Source organism: Bubalus kerabau, chromosome 10 (genome assembly GCF_029407905.1).
Source record: "Bubalus kerabau isolate K-KA32 ecotype Philippines breed swamp buffalo chromosome 10, PCC_UOA_SB_1v2, whole genome shotgun sequence".
NCBI classification, from domain to species: Eukaryota; Metazoa; Chordata; class Mammalia; order Artiodactyla; family Bovidae; genus Bubalus; species Bubalus kerabau.
In genome coordinates, this window is record NC_073633.1 from 66796842 (window position 1) to 66815403 (window position 18562).

Consider the following 18562-nt stretch of genomic DNA (forward strand, 5'->3'; position numbering starts at 1 on the left):
TTGTTCATATAAAGCCCTTTTGGTGGATCAGTTTTATCTCACAGGGAATCTCCACAGGTCATCTGCTTTGGGACTTTTAGATGTGAAATATAAAAGTCTTTCCAATCGGAGGCCCTGTCTGGTAACTGGAGCAGAGACCACTGCAGTGCTCAAGATGCTCATGTGAGATTCAGAAATACTGCACAGCGTTCAGCCAGTAGAAGCAAGGCCTTTGTGGTTTAAAACCAAATAACATAAAAATAGATGGAAAGCCATTGCATTCTCCGAGTTTTTCCCCAATGTGATTTATACGGATCCTCAGATGCCCCTCTGAATTCTGAGCAATTGTGTCTAGTAGCAAACATCACCATTTGGTCTGTTCCACCTTATTGCTAATAAGTAAACTGAAATCCACATCAGCCTTTCCAGTGACCTTGTTTAAGAAAACAAGGGTCTGGTCCAGCAATCAGCCGGGCTCTCTTTGTGCCAAATCCATATGGCTCCGCAGCCTAGTCAACATCCAAAGAAACTTCATGGTTTGGAAGGAAAACCTGCTAAATGACATTGGCATGAAACACCTGGCCCCAGCTGCTTTGTTTTTCCCCTTCCCAAAACAGATCTTTTCATCTCCCTAGACTCTCTGATCCGAAGATAAGTGGTCTTTAATAGTAGTGGTTCTCCACGGACAAACCAGGCGTGTACCCCAGCAAGGCCTACCCTCCAATGTTGGCAGCAGGCAAAGACTCAAAACAGCATTAAGAGCATCCACTAATAAAGCTGGAAAGGCCCCAGGCATCCCTAGGCCAAACGCCTTGCCTTACAGTTGAGGGGACAGAGGCCCAGACAGGGAAGGGGACTCAGCCGAGGTCACTTGGCTAATTAATAACAGAACTGGGATCAGAACCCAGTCCTGACTCACAGCTTGCTTTGCCTCTAGCTCTTGAAAACTGGAAATGTGATAGTTAGCAGTATACTTATTGTTAGCAAATTCCAGCATGACAAAATATTTAGATGACTGAGAAACTTTGTTTTATTTAAGCTTTCTACTCTCCTTCTGAAAGGTCTGAAGATTGTTGGCATATAGAACTCATTCGTGTGGGGTTAAAACTATAGCAAGTTTATTAATCTTGTCTTTAAGTATAAACTTTTCCAAGTTGAAGTTCAAATGGAATCCAGACAGGAAAAGAAAATATAATTTTTAATATGTGCTTTTGCTATGTTGTGCCTAACAATGGCTAGAAATTTGACCCAGCCTGTTATTGTTAAACTTGATAATACATCACTTATATTTAAAACAAATGAAGGTGAACATAACACTTCAATTTTAACCCGTACATAGTTCAAGAATGTCTGAATTTTTTTTTTTTTTTGCTTCTTGCTGATGATACATAGTTGTGATATCTTTGCCTCACTTTTTAACAACATACATGACAAATGTGTGCAAAATCTAAAGCATAATTACTTATATTCAAAATAGAAATATACCCTTTGATATTCTAAGCTTTTTTTTTTCCTTAAAGAGATCAGTTTGTCCTCAAACAAAATCAAGCCCTTTAGAAAAAGGTCTAACATAAATCTGCGGCCTGTGAACTTTCTCCTTCAAAGCAGATTGCCTTTGGGTATGATTCTTCTGAAAGTGCAGCAGCTCTTGTGGGTTCCACGAAAGTCAATGGCTATGTTACAACTTGGGCAAAGTACCTGGCAGAGGCTCCTGACTCTGACATGGAAAGAAAAGTATCTCAACAATAGTATCAGAAACCTAATGGATTGGAAAGACCAAAACTTTGTATCCCCTCCCGGCTTCTGAACTGTTTTGTGAAACTGCACAGGACTGGTAGAGGGGCCCTCTGGGATAGCAAGTCCTTCAATAATGGTTTTGTGAAGATTGTTTGACTGTGGAAGAGCATAAGGAAGGAAGGGTAGCCTGCTAGTGGATTCCTGGTATCAAATCTATTTCCTGGTGGCTGTATGGTCTTTGGTGAGTTCCAGCCTCCGACCTGTCCTCAGTTCCATCACTTGCATCAGGAGGATGGTCAGAGTGCCTAGAGACCATCTCACAGGGTGGCTGTGATGATTTGGTAACTATGTCCAGGTTAAACGCTTGAGAAATACACCATTTGTATAGCAAGTGAGGCACTATACCATTGCTGCCACTGTTGCTGTTATTATCCTAGAGGACACTGAATGGCTGAGAGTTCAGAGCAGGTCAGGCAGAGAGCAGACCCGCCAGGCTGGTGAGGAGACCCGATTTGCCCACACGGCTCCCTCGCCAACTTGCTTTAGCAGCCGGGGCCCTGGCTGTGCTCTCACTCCTACTTCGGTCCTGCTTTAATCCTCATCAACCCCACTTCCAGAAGTTGGTTCTTAATCAAATGTCAGGCAGCATACCAGGGGCTAGTAACACCGTGGTGCAGCAGCCAGCCCTGGCCCCGGGCCTGGGGAGGCCACAGTCTACTGTGACTGTCCTTCCTCAGTTCTGGCTCTGTCTACGGTCAGCCTGGGCCCAGCTTACCTCCTCAGACCTGACTTACTTCCTTAACTTCCTTACCAAAGCCACGCAAAGGAGGAGCAGGGCGTTGAGCTGAAATTTGGAAGATCAGAGTTGGCTCTGACCATGGGATCGTCTTCTGTTCTTCAGCAGCTCTCTGCTCCCATCCCCACCAGCCACCACCATACACTTGGGGTAGAGAGACCAGTTACTCTCGGCAGTCACTTTCATTCTGCTCCCCTGGTGCACAGGGCCCAGTGGTTGCAAAATCTCCTACCTGGACAGAGCTAATGTTTTATAACAAAACCAGAAAGATAGATGATCAATGAGATAGACACAGGAGTGTCTGACAAGCGGCTTAGTGATCTAAGTTTGCTCTTCATTGACTTCCCCCACTTCCATCACCACCCCAGCACATGCATGTGCATGTCAGGCACATGCATGTACATGGCAGCACATACACACACACACGCGCACGCTGTCTCTTCTTTGGCTTTAAACCTTACACAGAGCAGTTAGAAGCAGCCAACTTTCAATTCCGGTTTACCCTGCCCAGGGACCACATGCCAGGCTATCACTAACACGTGCTTGCTCTGTTTCCAGATATTGACGAGTGTCGGGAGATCCCAGGGGTCTGTGAAAATGGTGTGTGTATCAACATGGTCGGCAGCTTCCGGTGTGAATGTCCAGTGGGCTTCTTCTATAATGACAAGTTGTTGGTTTGTGAAGGTAAGAGATGTTGCTCTGTATCACATCCAGAAATAAGCCAATTTTACAACACTGGAATTTCAGAAATTCATCAAACTCTAGCTATAGTGAAGGGCACCCTGTGGATCAACAGACATTTCACTGCCGCCCTTAAAAAAATTCCCTAACTCTACTCCCAGTGGGCAAAGCAGGATGTCCATTTCCCAGTCCTCTCCACCGTCCCCTCCCTCAACACAGAGTGTATTAGATTTCCCAGCTGATATGAAAAAGCCTTGAGGTCCTAGGTGTGTCCAATGGATGGCTATTGTTTTACACAGCTTGAAAATGAGCACGAGTGGTGGGCAGTCATCTTGAGTTGAATCTCAAAATCAGTGTTCTCTTCCAAGCGGAGCCTTTGCTCCTCCCCAGTGAAAACACGGTTAATGCAAATATTTCAAATGCATGAGAGAATTCCAAATGGCAAGAACAGCAAATTCGATTTTATACGAAGAATGTTGGCATGCGTGCAAAATGGTACTTTTTTCATTTTCAAATTACCTCCCCTCGCCATGTGTATGTACTGTGATTCTGCGCATTCCTCACCGCACTTCATATTTTTCCGACATCTGGGGAAGATAGTGTTCTTTTACATTTTAGTAAAAGGGACGTTGCTGGTTATTAAATATACCATGGGCCCTAGGACAGCTAGAGTAATTTTCTTATTTCATACTTAAACTCAGAGCCTCTAACAGAGTTCTTGTTCATGTTAGAAAGGCTTATTGCTCCTTAGAGCATGTATTACACCATATAGGTCAGCATTTTAATGTTAAAAAATCTTTTTCTCCTAAACTAGGGACAACTTAGAGACCACGAGTAAAGTTATAACCCCGAGCACAGGCTTGTTAAATTCTCCTCACCAGGCTTTCTGTTCCTGTGGCCAAATTGGCAAGCATCCCTTACTCTGCCTGCTGTGTGGGGGGACTAGAAACTGGGGGACAGCTATTCCTAGCCTTTCTAAAGAGATAGTCATTTGGGGGCTTTGGTTCAGGCCCTGGGCTTCTGGATACCGTCAAGGATCAGGTGTGGGGAGGAGGCAGAATGTGGAAAAAGAGAAGAGAGCCCATAGCAGATGACCTGTGGTGCTAGGGGCAGCTGCCTGCTCATCGCCACTGTCTCCCACCTGTCATGCATGCCTAAGGATGCCTGTCCGCTTCTGTGGCATCTCCCCTTCTCTTCCATTCGTAGCTGGTCACTCTACCCAAGTGCCTCTTTGATACGTATCTCTGCTGAAGCTGCAGCCCTTGACCAGAAACCAGAGGCACGGCCACCCATGACCACCATGTCAACCTAGACCTTATTACACCCTTGATATTGAAAACCTACAGCTGTACCCGTGGAAGGCGGCTCGCTGTCAGGGTAGCGTTTGGCTACCCCGACAGAGATTACAGAGTGCTCCAGCTTTTGGTTTCCATTTCATAGGATATCCATCTTCAGGGTGAATGTTTAATCCAGGGTCAGCTGCTTCCCAGCACACTCCCAGCTCTCAGACTCAGAAAAGGAAGGTTGATTTAGCACATGCCTCATCCAGACTGCAGTTGGAATGGATTCCAGAAGTGATTCAGGGAGGATCTGTGTGTCTGCTCTCCCCCAGCATGCATAGCATCAGATGTTAGGCATCTGAGGCATCAGGGAAACGCTTGTCTAGGACACCGTTTGGCTTCTCCAGTTACAGAAGCTACCCTCTGTGTTTCTCTACACTCTCTATGAAGAGCAGGGCAGGCCTGGTGGGTAAGGTGGTGCTGGATCCTGGGCCCTAGTAACCCATGGTGGGCATACTCTGCTCCTGTATGAGACACACACCCATGTTAGACAGATAGGCCCACTGACTGCCCACAATCCTGAGGTTTTCCCACCACAGAGCACACACCTCGGAGGCCTAGGTTGGTGTATTTGCCGCCCCCTAGTGGGAACTTTGGCTGAGCCAACTTCTGCATGAAACCCCAGCACTGGTGCTGAGAGCTGACTTTCACCTCTGTTTCTGGCTGCTCCCTATACTGGATTTAGACTGAATTAGAATGCTTGGAGAAGGAAAATGGCAACCCATTCCAGTGTTCTTGCCTGGAGAATCCCAGGAACAGGGGAGCCTGGCGGGCTGCCGTCTATGGGGTCGCACAGAGTCGGACACGACTGAAGCGACTTAGCAGCAGCAGTAGCAGCAGCAGCAGAATGCTTCATAGGAGCAGGGGAAGACAATATGCGTTTTGCCCCAGTGGTATCGCCTGGACTGAAGTATATTCTGCGGTGCCCTAAAGCGAAACTGAATTAGATGGCTGGTAACATTTTTAAGACATAGGCAAGCAACTCCCCGAGCATAGGCAAAGCTCTGGAGCACACAATAGCCACTTTATTCTTTTCTTTAATAGTGAGCATTTGGTTATTTTCAGTGGTTTTATGTGTAATCTTTATGTTAAGTTTCCTAGATTTGACTGCCATGTGGCAGAAATTTAAGCAGGAGCTTCTGCAGCCCTGCAGCTCAAAGCACCTTCTGTGGACCAGTGGACCATAGCATCACTTGGGAGCTTATTGGAAGCACAGACTCTCAAGCCACTCCCCTGACACACTGAGTCGGAATCTGTATTTCAATACAATCTTAAGTGATTTAAACGCACATCAAAGTTTGAGATGCTCTGCTCTGCAGGCCCTACAACAAAAGCAACCTGACTGATTTCCCAAACCCCCTGCACTTTGAGCAAATACAAGACTTCCTAGGATATTAGTCTATACTCTTATCAAATCTGGCCCTTGAGGCTGAGATTCACAACTTTTTCTAGAGATTAACATAATTAGAACCTGTAGATGGTAATAAATCCAGTATTTGCATTTATGAAAAATATTTGTAAAGCAGGAAAATTAGAAAAGCTTTCCATCTTCCAATGTTTGTTCAATAAGTGAAAGTGAAAGTGAAGTCGCTCAGTCGTGTCTGACTCTTTGCGACCCCATGGACTGTAGCCTACCAGACTCCTTCCTCCATGGGATTCTCCAGGCAAGAGTACTGGAGTGGGGTGCCATTTCCTTCTCTAGGGGATCTTCCCAACCCAGGGATTGAACCAGGGTCTCCTGAATTCCAGGCAGATGCTTTAACCTCTGAGCCACCGGGGAAGCCCAAGAAAATATAAATCTGTGTTGTGTGAGAGCCTTCATTTGCCTTTGTTACCAAGTCCAAGCTCAACCTGCTTGCCGCACAATAGGCCAATAATCAGGAGATGAGGTGTTGAGGCAAGAAATAGCAACTTTGTTTGGAAAGCCTGGCATCAGAGAAGATGGCAGACTAGAGTTTAGAGTACCATCTCATCAGGGTCTGGATGCCAGTTTCTTTTATAGAACAGAGGGAGGGAGGAGGTGAGGAGGTAAAGTAAAAAGCCCATACATCTTGCAAAATATCTCCTGGTTTGGCCAGCACTGCAGAGAGGATGTGTCAATTTGTTTTTTCCTGCAGTCCTTCACAGGTGAGCAGGATCAGGGTATTTCTCTGTGCACTGAACAAAGGCACTTGAGTTTAACATTCAGGCAGAGGGGCAGGATTCCCCGAGGCAGACCACTGTGTCTGCTTGTACCTATAGACTGATTATAGTAACAAGAGCAAAGGAAACAAAGGTTCACAAAACACATCCAATGCAAAGTCAGATTTTGTTCTTGCCTCTTGCCTGTTGACACTGGATTTTGCTCTCCTTGTAACTCAGTTCTCTCCTGCTCATAGACATTGACGAGTGTCAGAACGGCCCAGTGTGCCAGCGAAATGCAGAGTGCATCAACACCGCAGGCAGCTACCGCTGTGATTGCAAGCCCGGCTACCGATTCACCTCCACGGGGCAGTGCAATGGTAAGTCCCCACCTGCAGGCGCCTACCCGACGGGCCAGCCCCAACCAGCTGCAGATCCCTGGATTTCTTTGGGATGGTTAAGATTCAGGCTTCTGTGTTCTAGTAACTAAACTGGGAAACAGGAAAATTGTTGAAATGCTTTAATATTTGGCTTTTTTCCTCTTTAGAGAGGTGATTTTTCCAAATTTGCCTCCCTGCTGCCCTGCTGCAAATACCCACTCCCACAAATGCACACAGACACACACACACATACACACACTCCCTAACTGGTGCTATGTGCTATGGTTAGTCACTCAGTCATGTTCAACTCTTTGCCACCCCACGGACTGTAGCCCACTAGACTCCTCTGTCCATGGCGATTCTCCAGGCAAGAATACTGGACTGGGTTGCCATGCCCTCCTCCAGGGGAGCTTCCCAACCCAGGCATTGAACCCAGGTCTCCTGCATTGCAGGCAGATTCTTTACCATCTGAGCCACCAGGGAAGCCCAAGAACACTGAGGTGGGTAACCTATCCCTTCTCCAGGGGAACTTCCCGACCCAGGAATCGAACCAGAGTCTCCTGCATTGCAGGCAGATTCTTTACCAACTGAGCTACCAGAGAAGCCCTCCCTATCTGGTATTTAGGACCAAATACTTTTTTTTTCCTTTTACCTACTCCCCCTTGAGTGGGTGAGGTTTTCACCATCCTAGTCACGTATACCAACTCTAGACAGCAAAGCTCTCCTGAGCTGGGCTGGGTTAACCTTCACAAACCAAGCAAAAGAACCAACAGTATTATCTTTTTTCCTTAGCATCTTATAGAACTGAGGGCAGCAAACTCTAACAGCCTTTTATTTGCGATGTCACCTACAGTAAAATGAGAAACTATTAGAGGTTAAATGTTTTCGGTGTTCACCTTTGTCAGGGACATGGTAGAAATGAGAAGGATGAATATGTCACCAATCTACAGTGACAGTGAAGTTATCCCTGGTGGCTCAGCAGCAAAGAACCCGCCTGCCAGGGCAGGAGATATGGGTTTCATCCCTGAGTGTCAGGAAGATCCCCTGGAGGAGGAAATGGCAACCCACTGCAGCATTCTTGCCTGGGAAATCCCATGGACAGAGGACCCTGGTGGGCTACAATTCATGGGGTCACAAGGAGTGGGACACAACTTATCAACTAAACAACAACAGAAAAAGTTATTAAACATCTGATGGTATTTTGTAGCCAGTGGTATCAAAATGAAAACACTGGTGTTTCAACCCAGCAGCAAAGTAACACCTCAGAATGATTTTCATGTGAGTTTTTCAGTAATTATAAACCATTATATATTTAGCAAAGAGGTCAGGAAGAACCTGTTGTTTTGCCTCTAGTCCATTTCACAAGGAGTTTCCTGGATAGTTTATGCATTTGTGAATGAAACAACACCAAAGAACATGGTCAGATTTTCCTTGGATTTCCTTGCGCACCAGTGATTAAGTGGTAGGAAGTACACTGCTCTCCGTAGGGCATTTTGCATTGTTTTATGAGACTTTGGTGGGAAGAGGGTGTTAATACCAGAACAAAAACTCACTTTGAGAATCAAGACTTGTTTTGGGGCTTTAAAGGAACATGTGCAAGTGTTTAGCTTTTTGTCAACAGAACACTTGTAATCCACGTATTAACAACAACAACAACAAAAAAAACAGGACAGGAAAAGTGAGGACGTCTCTGATAGGAGTCACAATACCCTCATGAAATTTGGCATTCATACCACTTCCCTGCATTTTGCTCTTAATTTATATTTATTTGGAACTGGGTGAAATAACTCCAATCAAAATAAGGAATTGCTGATAATATGGAACGTGTAGTTTCACACCATTTCACGTTAGGTGAGATGTGGGAAGAACTATTGTAAACGTCAAGACGAGATATCCAACCAGGGCTTGGCTGGGGCTTACGTCCTGTCAAATTTTTTTTGTAGAGTACTAACATAAATACTCTGGATAAAGCTCATCCAGTGTTAATCAGCAGTAAGCACCGTGAGGGAGTACTGTTTGTAGCCCAAGCTTTGTTTCCCTCATTCAATGAAATTTTTACAAGAAAGGGAATGTACTTGAGTTTGAGTTTTGCAGTTGTTCAGCCTCTAGGGCTGAAGACTTCACTCTGGAAATGTCTTCACTTACGTCCTACTTTTATTTTTTATAATTATCACTTTTTAATCTTTTTTTTCATCTTTTTGACCACATCATGCGACATGTGGAATCTGTTTCCCAGCCAGGGATCAAACCCATGGCCTCTGCAGTGGAAACACAGAGTCTTAACCACTGGACCTCCAGGGAGGGCCCACATCTTACTTATAAAATCTCTTAAAATGTCTTTAAATACTATTCTATACATGGCATTTTTCAGATGTATTGTAAAATATTCCTTTCTTCCTGTGTTTAAGATGAAAAAAACTAAAATTTCCTTATCATAGTAAGATTTTTATTTGAACTTTTAAGTACATCATTTCACCAACTGGCCATAATACCCATGTTTCTGAGACCTGAGATAACAGGTAGGTGTCTAAGCCAAGGTTGCTAGTCTGACTTCAGGAGCTGAGTAGTGAGAGCACAGGCAGCCACTCCTGAAATGCCTTGTCCAACTAAAAACATACTCTTCCCAGCTATTTCCTTATGATTTCCTCTCTCTCTGCTGACTATGTGGGTGTTTTCCCCCAATACTCTGTTTAAATCTCCTATCTCAACCTCAGACATACTCTTCTGGGAATTTAAATCCTGATGTTTGTAGAAACCTCAAGACAAAGTGAACTTCATAATCAGGTTCTCTACAATTGTAACTCTCTATTTCGCCAACAGAACTGCAAAGTAATCCATGTTTCATTAAAAAAAAAAAAATCATCATGAAATAGGCAGTGTAGGAAAGAAAATTCCTAATTGAGGATCCCTTTCTAGTAAGATTCTTAATGCTCTCCATTCCCTCTGGGCCCCAGAGATGAGACAGACCAGATCCTTGCATTCACTCAGACTCAGTATTACCTGAGGGTGCCCACAGTCTAGGATGACTATAATAAGCCCCCAAGACACCGTTCCTCAAAATCAACTCTCTTCACTGAGCTTGGTAGTGGAAGTCAGTGTCCTCTGCCTATCCCAGGGAGCAGTTTGCTCATTTGAAATTCATTTTTATCCAAAATGTGAATAATCATCATCTGTTCTTGGGCTTCTCTGGAAGCTCAGGGTTAAGACTCTGCCTACGATGCAGGAGACCTGGGTTCAATCCCTGGGTCAGAAAGATCCCTTGGAGAAGGAAATGGCTACCCACTCCAGTATTCTTGCCTGGAGAATTCCATGGACAGAGGAGCCAGGCAGGCTACAGTCCATATGATTGTAAAGAGTTGGACACGACTGAAGCAATTTAGCACACACATCATCTGTTCACTAGCATTTCTGCAGACTAGCTGTAGCTCCTAAGATGCTCTACCCTATCTCCCCTTTTCATGATACACCCACCCCCGACCTGAGATTTCTAAAGGACATGGTGATTTCGTTGACTCTAGATGTTTTGTGTACTTGGAAGGAAGTAGTTGTATAAATGGCAGCCTGAGCACATGAAATGGGTGAAGTATATTCTGTCCTGGCATGGGCACAAGTGTCCTGGGCAGCAAAAGGTGCCCAGTCCCTGTTTTTGTCTTCTCAGTAGCCAGAGCGGGCAAACAGCAAGCTTGAATTATTCAGCTGAGAGCGGGGTACCAAGCTGCTCTCCGGCATCTGCACCCACAGCAGCATTCTGCCTTTTGCTTTCTTTTGTGACAATAGTAAAATCAGTGCTCCTCGAGTTACATTTTCCGTAAACATGGGATCTTGAGAGCTTTAAAAAATTAGAGACATAAGTGGGCATGCAATTATGTCATTTGTGAATTCATGCAACAAGTTTGGCCTCTGAGATAATTAGATTTCAGGAGAGCAAGAAGTATTAACTTGACAATAAATGTAACTTAGAGCCCAGTGAGTGGCAGAAGCAAGATGAGAGGGCTTCCTTTTGAAAGAATATGGATTTAAAAAAAAAAAAAAGAAAGAAAGAAACATCATTAGGATTGTCAAGTGCTGAAAGGAGTCCTATGTAGACAGGAAGCCTTGGTTAAGATGGAACAAAAGGTTATAGGAGTAAGTCAAAATAATGGGGTGAAACTGGAGCAAGGGACCATGCAGGCTGTCCATCATGAAAACCTAGCTTAGCAATGGGATTTGTTTAAATTTCCAGAGGAAGCCATGAAGCTTCCATGATTTGAGACACCAAATCTTGACTAGACAAAATACTTCAATTAATTCCATAGTCTAGGATACTGTGTAGGCAGATAATCAAATGGATTATCTCCCAGCTTGCATGTCTGTTCTCTGTTCTATATCTAAGTTTTCTCATCTTTCAGAAGATTTTTTGGATACTGCCCCTGTTTTTCATTGCTTGTGTATTGTTAATATGCTCTGAATGTGCCTAGTAAATGAGAGTAAGTTTTAACCAATTTTGAGTCAAAAATAAATATTGAATATAATGTCAGCATCAGTTTTACTGGCTTAGTTTAGAACTAGGATTAAACCTGAGGCCAATACCTAGAAGTAAGTTATTTGATTTGAAAAAGAAAAAATGATTTGATTTGGCCTTCCAAGTTTCCACTTAAGATGCTTTTTATTTACAGATCGCAATGAATGTCAAGAAATCCCCAATATATGCAGCCATGGACAGTGTATTGACACAGTTGGAAGCTTTTATTGCCTTTGCCACACTGGTTTTAAAACAAACGCTGATCAAACCATGTGTTTGGGTGAGTATGTGGCTATCATTTCATTTTTTCATATCCTATTGAAAAATTCATGTGTATCTGAATATATATAAAAGCTAACACTAATTGTTTTATTATTTATAAAATACAGAAGCAGGTGTGTAGCATTAATATCCTTTGATATTTAATCTTTGGGAATCTGAACATCATAAACCTCTTTCTTGATATTCATTTGGCTGTCAGTTCCGAAAAACTTTTATAAAGGGATAAATTGAGAAAGATATTAAGACAAAAAATTACTTTTATTAATGGTAATAGCCTACTGTTCCTTTATAATATTTATCTGAATTTGCCTCATTGGAACAGAGTGCAGCTTTTCAGTAGTTGAGTATGAGCATTGTTTGAGAAGTGTCTGTATATATATAACTGTTACATATATATAAGGATATAGCAGGTCCTTAAAGGCAAATTTACAGATCATTTTCCTAGGGGAAAAGAGCTCATGATTTTAAATTTCTTCCTTAGTACTGAATCAGAATGTTGATTTAGACTAAACTTCAAATATGTAATCAATCAATTTCTCTCCTTCCCTCCTTTCTTTTTCTATCTTAAAGCAACATCCATTAAAGTCTTTTGGGGACTACATGAACATGAATCAGGAAAAAGAACAGTCAATAACATTTAAAGTGCTTGTCTTTGGATGTAATTAGATTCATCCATTAGGGAACATTCTCATAAAGTTTTGTCATCTTCACAGCAGATAACAAGTTTTAAGTTAAAGATTATAATCAGCCCCACTAATCACTGGAGAGATAACCCGGTGTATTCATGAAGCCCTGTCCAACTTTCATTCTCCCTCTCCCATCTGAGTTATCTGTAATCCCCACCAAAGAACCTGCCCAACCAAAAAAATTCACTTGCTTGCCTAAAAATGAATCAAGGCAGAAGTTCTTGATTGCTGGAAGGGTGACTCATTTGGATTCAGTCTTCAGACACACACGTTGGAGTCACATTCTGCTTAGCTATAGCATCCTGATTTAAGACCATACATAATTCATCTTTACATCCAAAGTCTGAAGGCAAAGGAAATCCTAACTCTAAACACTACATTTTACTAACCTGAGGTGTTACCTTCCACTCCTTTCCCATCCCTTTGTCCTGGCCCTCCACATTCTGCCTGTCGATATCGCAAACCGGGAATATCAATGGTTTTCATTTTAATTTTTTATGTCCTCCTTAGTAAAATATACTCCTACTAGAAAGATGATAACTGCTGTCACAAGATGCAAAGACATCATAAGACACCAAAATAGCTTTACAGGGTAGTCAAAGTGAAAAGTTGTAGACCAACCAAAAGACAGCTCACTGCTAGAGAAGAGCCAAATTGAGTGCCATCACGTTGAGATAATGTAGAAGAGAGATAAGTCACCATTTCGTGGGAGTGGTCGTGGGTTTTTAGGGGTAAACTGGGAAAAAGAAACAGATGTCTTCCAGGTGAGTTAGAAAGCTAATTTATTTTGTTGCTGATTTTGGGGTAATATCAGGTGACTCACTGCTTTTTGGTAAACTGGAGTGAGAATCTTAAAGGCTGAAGTTTGCCAGAGGTGGCAGCGAATCAAGACCCAGATGCGCACAGAAGTTTCCATTTCCAAGTGAAAATATTTGAGAAAAAGTGGCAAGGGTGGAGAATTCTAGAAGTAAATAGAATAAAATAGTTCTTGTCCAGTTCTCATGTCCTTAGCTTGCCTCCTTTCACATGCCAACCAAGGAAAGGATTTTCTCCCAAGGCTTAGAACCTCGCCTTTTGCTAGTTTCTCGCAGGGAGCTGCCACTGCGGGAACTCACACTGACATCAGATCTAGACGTTCTCAGCGGATGCACAACGCTTTGTGAACTCTAAAATGCCTTTTAACCCCAGGTGACCATATTCCCTCTTCTTCTGTTCATAATCATGTTTTTCCTTTGTTCCTTTCCTTTCTCCTTTTCCTTCGTTCCTGCTAGACATAAATGAGTGTGAAAGAGATGCCTGTGGGAATGGCACTTGCCGCAACACGATTGGTTCCTTCAACTGCCGCTGCAATCACGGTTTCATCCTTTCCCACAACAATGACTGCATAGGTACGTGTGCAAGACAGCCAACCACCAGAGGAAGGCAATGCCATGTGTGTCTTTGTAATTAGCATCATCTCCAGCGTGCTGGCTATCGTTTTTAATATATACCAATTTAGTTGTGACAGTCGGTTAAGAGTTATATGCTAATTAAGTAACTAACAATCAGTGATGTGCTAATTAAGTGTCAAATACAGTTAGGACATCTATGCCTTTTATTAAAATACTCATTAGCAACTATAATTTTTATGGCTACTATGCTACAAATTAATTAAATTCATTTCAAAGTAAATTCAATATGTTTTAAAACATATAAAAACGATCCTTTGTAAAGAAATCACATAATTCGGGAGCAGTGTGGACCTACTTGTCTAGGTGTTTTACTGTAGCCTCTCTGCAAAGAAGTAAATTATTGAAGCTATAAAATTCTTCCTATAAAATATGCTATACTATTCACAAGCAAGGGTGAGGAACCAAATTTTGTATTGTGCAAGAGGCCACTTTTTTATACTTCTGATTACAAGAATTGTTAATAATACTCTCAGATGTACTGTGTATTAGTAATTCCGTTTTAACCTTTAAAAATGAAACCTAAAGTATGATCAAAGTGAAACTCAGATAAAAATCCTAACATAAATTATCAATCAAATTAGTAGAATTATTTCATCTTTAAAGTTTGGATAGGTAAATAAAGCCAGGTTTGTTGTTATAAATTAACCAGAAAGGAATTTCTTAAGTTTGTCTGAGCCAGCAAAGGCACTGAAATTCAGAATAAGCATTTTTTCCCTTTAAAGGTTTTGGTCATTGATGGGATTATGACATTTTTCTTTGGAATATATCAAAGGATGTTTTTCTTGGCAGATGTTGATGAATGTGCAACTGGAAATGGGAACCTTTGCAGAAACGGCCAATGTATCAATACAGTGGGGTCCTTCCAGTGTCAGTGCAATGAAGGCTACGAGGTGGCTCCAGATGGGAGAACCTGTGTGGGTGAGTGCTGCTGCAGAAAGGCCCTGAGGCCACGCCAGGAAGCATGCAATCTGTATCACAATTCTTCCTTCAGAAGCCTGGAGGGAAAATCAGAATAGAATTACCCTAATCCTGCCTGTAGGTGTATATGGTATATGTAGCACTCTTCCCCTTTAAGTTTCTGTACTTAGAGAAAACAGTTACAATATTACAACATTCAGTGTGACAGTTGAATTATCCTATATACAATTGTAATTCCCTTTCTTTCTTCCACATAGCTTTGTAGTAAGCTCTTCTATAGGCTGCTAGGTGCCCTCAAAAATCTTCATAGCCATTCACTTTTTAAATGCTGTACTTTTCTGCAAATATTTAATTTTCTGTAGATCAAATAAAGTATGGCTGTTACTTTGCTCACTTCCAAAAGCTGATAAAGCTGATTTTTATTGAGCTGTTAATTTTTATTCATGGTGGAGTTTTGGGGCTTTAGATTTATGTATTAGATTTGATTCCAGTGTCTTTGGATTTTAATTGCTTGATGGAAAACATGCCAATGGGAAACTCTTCTTTTTCCCTTTTCTTTGCAGATATCAATGAATGTCTCCTAGATCCCAGAAAATGTGCCCCAGGCACCTGTCAAAACTTGGATGGGTCCTACAGATGTATCTGTCCACCTGGATACAGTCTCCAGAATGACAAGTGTGAAGGTAAGAGGGCTATCAGTAGTTGGAAATGAGCAGTATTGGTTACCTCATTGACATTATCAGAGTCAAATTTTTGAGATGGTGTAATGGTGTCTTCATTTTGCAATACTTTATCAGACAAATCCAAGGGTAGGGTGTGACTTATGGGCTCCTAATTAGATGGTGAGACAAGAACATCTAGTTCTCAGGCTAATCTCTGATGAAGCTGTTTTGCTCTCTGTACTTGGGTGGTTGCATGACCCTGACCCTTTTCCAATGTGTTTTTATGCAGCTTATAAAAAGTCCTGAACTACCTGTTTTTAAGTGCCAGTGGGTTGCAATTAAAAATAGCTTCCTGATTCCAGTTAAAATCTTTAAGTGATCACATTCAAGGTTGGATGAATGTGGCTATGTAATTTGTCATTGTTGTTTCAACTTGTAGAGTGGTAGAAATACATAACTACAAATAAATTCTCAGCAAATTTTATAGTACTGCATTCCTCAATACATGTATCATTGTGTTAAATGAAAGTCATTAATTGTCAGAAATTCATAAATAAATAGGATGAAAAGGACTTTTAAGAGGTCACCTAGTCCATGCTCCCACCTTTAAACAAGTCTGTGTCTAATCCCTAATGAGTAAGAATTGTCCACTTTTAATATCATCAATGAGAAATGTTTATTATATATCTAATTTAAATCTCAGCCAAGGGATAATATTCTAAGTGAAAACATCAAAATTAGACCTAAATACAAATTACTGTGTCATTTTACTTCTATTAGAGGTCAGCATTATTCCCTCCATGATTAATACAAAATTACCCCTAAATGAACAGAATGAAAATATATAGAAAAAACGATTTTCAGAATAGTCAATAAATGTGTTCATTCTAAATCTTTGTCCCTACCCTTATGAAGCTGGCACCTACAGTTTGATTCCTACCATAGGAGAATCATAACAACAAAAACAAGAAAAAAAAACGAAACATCTGAGCATTTTTACAAAAGTTGACTTCTAAGAAAAGATTGGATGTCGGGGTGGAGGGAATGTAGGGATGGAGTAATTCGTCATCATCAGCTTTGTTAGTTCCCATTTGTTCAGATTTGTTAGTTAATAAACCACAGGAAGCATGATGCAGTTATAAATGTGACATAACATGAAATGATAAAGAGGCTGGTTTTACATTGTACAGAAAGATAATCACTTTGCACTGCACATTTCTAGAATATCTATTGTGTGGTATTTACAAAACTAAGTCAAGATAACAAAGTTAATTTCATAACTTCCCTTTACTTAGACCTCATGGGAATAAAGCTGTGTAATACAAATACATTTTGGTGTGGGTAGAACTTGTACAAACCTGAAGATAAAGAGTCCCAAGATATAAGAGATAATCTCTTTTGTTAGAAAAAAAATATTTCCATTAAAACAGCGTGGCTGAGACTCAAGGCTTACCTCTTTTTCACTACAAATTCCTGCTGAAAGTCAGGGGGAAAGATGGGTAAGCCTCTTGGAAAGAGTGGTCATACTTTTTCCATAAGTAGGGTCATCATATACTTGGCTCACCAAATGAAGACAATTTTGACTTACACTCACTATTCATGAGTGCAGGTCAACAGGCATAAACTAGGACTCTCCCAGGCAAACTAGGATATACTCAAGCCATTCAGGATGCAGACCATCCTTAATTGCCCCTTTACAGTAGATAAGGTATACTAATATGCTCAAGGAAACATGCCACAATTATGTGTGTCAAATTCGTATTATCTAGACGATAAAAGAAAAACTATAGTCTTTACATGGAAGATATCTTTGTGTCTTCAGAAAAATTAAACTGCAAATGAGAGACAAGAGCCTCGTTTCCTGTGATGTCTTTAGTTTGTATTGCATTAGGATTATTTTCACAAGTATTAGCGTCCTTGTAAAAGTCACAGTTTTAGGTTGATAGCATAGGATACTGGGGAAAACACTGTGGATGGGTGGAGAGGAACAGATTTGTTTCAAAGGCCTAGATCTCTCACTGAGTAACTCCTTGTTAAAATAATTTGAATTTCAGAGCATCTGCTTACTTTTTAGTGAAGTCAGACTCTAGAGTTTCTTGCTCCTTCCCAGTTGAGGGTAGTACGAAATTACTGCAACTTTTCTAATTATCTAATAAACTCAATCTGGGTAAAAGATGTTTCTCACTGCATTACAAAGAAGGCACTTGCAGAGTCCATTTTTATGATAAGAACCAGCAAAACTAGTTTTTTAAAAGTCATCACAGCCTAAAGTCCACTCCAGCATTATGATACAGGAAAAATCTTCATTATTGGAAGAATTTTGAAACTCGGTTAGGCTTTGTCCTTTCACATTGTGCATTTATCATCTGACAGTATCTCCACTGTGTTTTGACTTTGTTTGACATGTGTACTTTTTTTTAGATATTGATGAATGTGTTGAAGAGCCAGAAATCTGTGCCTTGGGCACGTGCAGTAACACTGAAGGCAGCTTCAAATGTCTGTGTCCAGATGGGTTCTCCTTGTCCTCCACTGGAAGAAGGTGCCAAGGTAAGTGCTTTTGACTTTTGGCTTTAGATTTTCATTACTCTGTGTTTATTTGTTGTGGTTTTATTTTTTTTAAACATGGCAAAGCTTTGATTCTCTGTAAAAGAGAAGATGGAGTGTTTTCATTCACCCAGAGGTCTAATGATTACCATATGTCAGAAAGTTCATTTTTACTTTTGAGGTTAAAAACTCATCCATCATGTTACAGTTGCTTGTACAACAACTGTCCTGGCTCTTTAAACCTGCCTCTCCCCCTGAGAACACAGACGCTGACAGGTCAGTCAGCAGGGGATCAGCCATGAGCCACTGAACACGGGAAAGCCTGGGGGAAGTTCAGTTACAAGTTCTCTGCCTCAGAAGAGGTAACCTGTGTAAGTGTGGGCCAAAACCTAGACTTTCAGACAGAAAATGCAGATTAACTCATGTGCTCCCAGGATATAGTGCCCATCTCTTACATCACAAGTTTTCTAAGAAAACAGAAAAA

At 41.5% G+C, this 18562-nt stretch overlaps 1 protein-coding gene and 1 long non-coding RNA gene across 2 annotated transcripts in view; one reads left to right on the forward strand and one right to left on the reverse strand.

The window, feature by feature from the left end:
• The window catches only part of FBN1 (fibrillin 1), a 264581-nt gene that overhangs the window by 204574 nt on the left and 41445 nt on the right, over nt 1-18562 (forward strand). Inside the window, exons 44-50 of the mRNA XM_055538036.1 lie at nt 3071-3196; nt 6912-7034; nt 11690-11815; nt 13775-13891; nt 14744-14872; nt 15436-15555; nt 17956-18081. Coding sequence (XP_055394011.1) covers nt 3071-3196; nt 6912-7034; nt 11690-11815; nt 13775-13891; nt 14744-14872; nt 15436-15555; nt 17956-18081 — 867 coding nt within the window. The remainder of the gene's footprint in view (nt 1-3070; nt 3197-6911; nt 7035-11689; nt 11816-13774; nt 13892-14743; nt 14873-15435; nt 15556-17955; nt 18082-18562) is intronic.
• Nucleotides 14935-18562, reverse strand: part of LOC129621503 (uncharacterized) — a 125598-nt gene continuing 121970 nt past the window's right edge. Inside the window, exon 6 of the long non-coding RNA XR_008699400.1 lies at nt 14935-14949. This is a non-coding gene — a long non-coding RNA (uncharacterized LOC129621503). The remainder of the gene's footprint in view (nt 14950-18562) is intronic.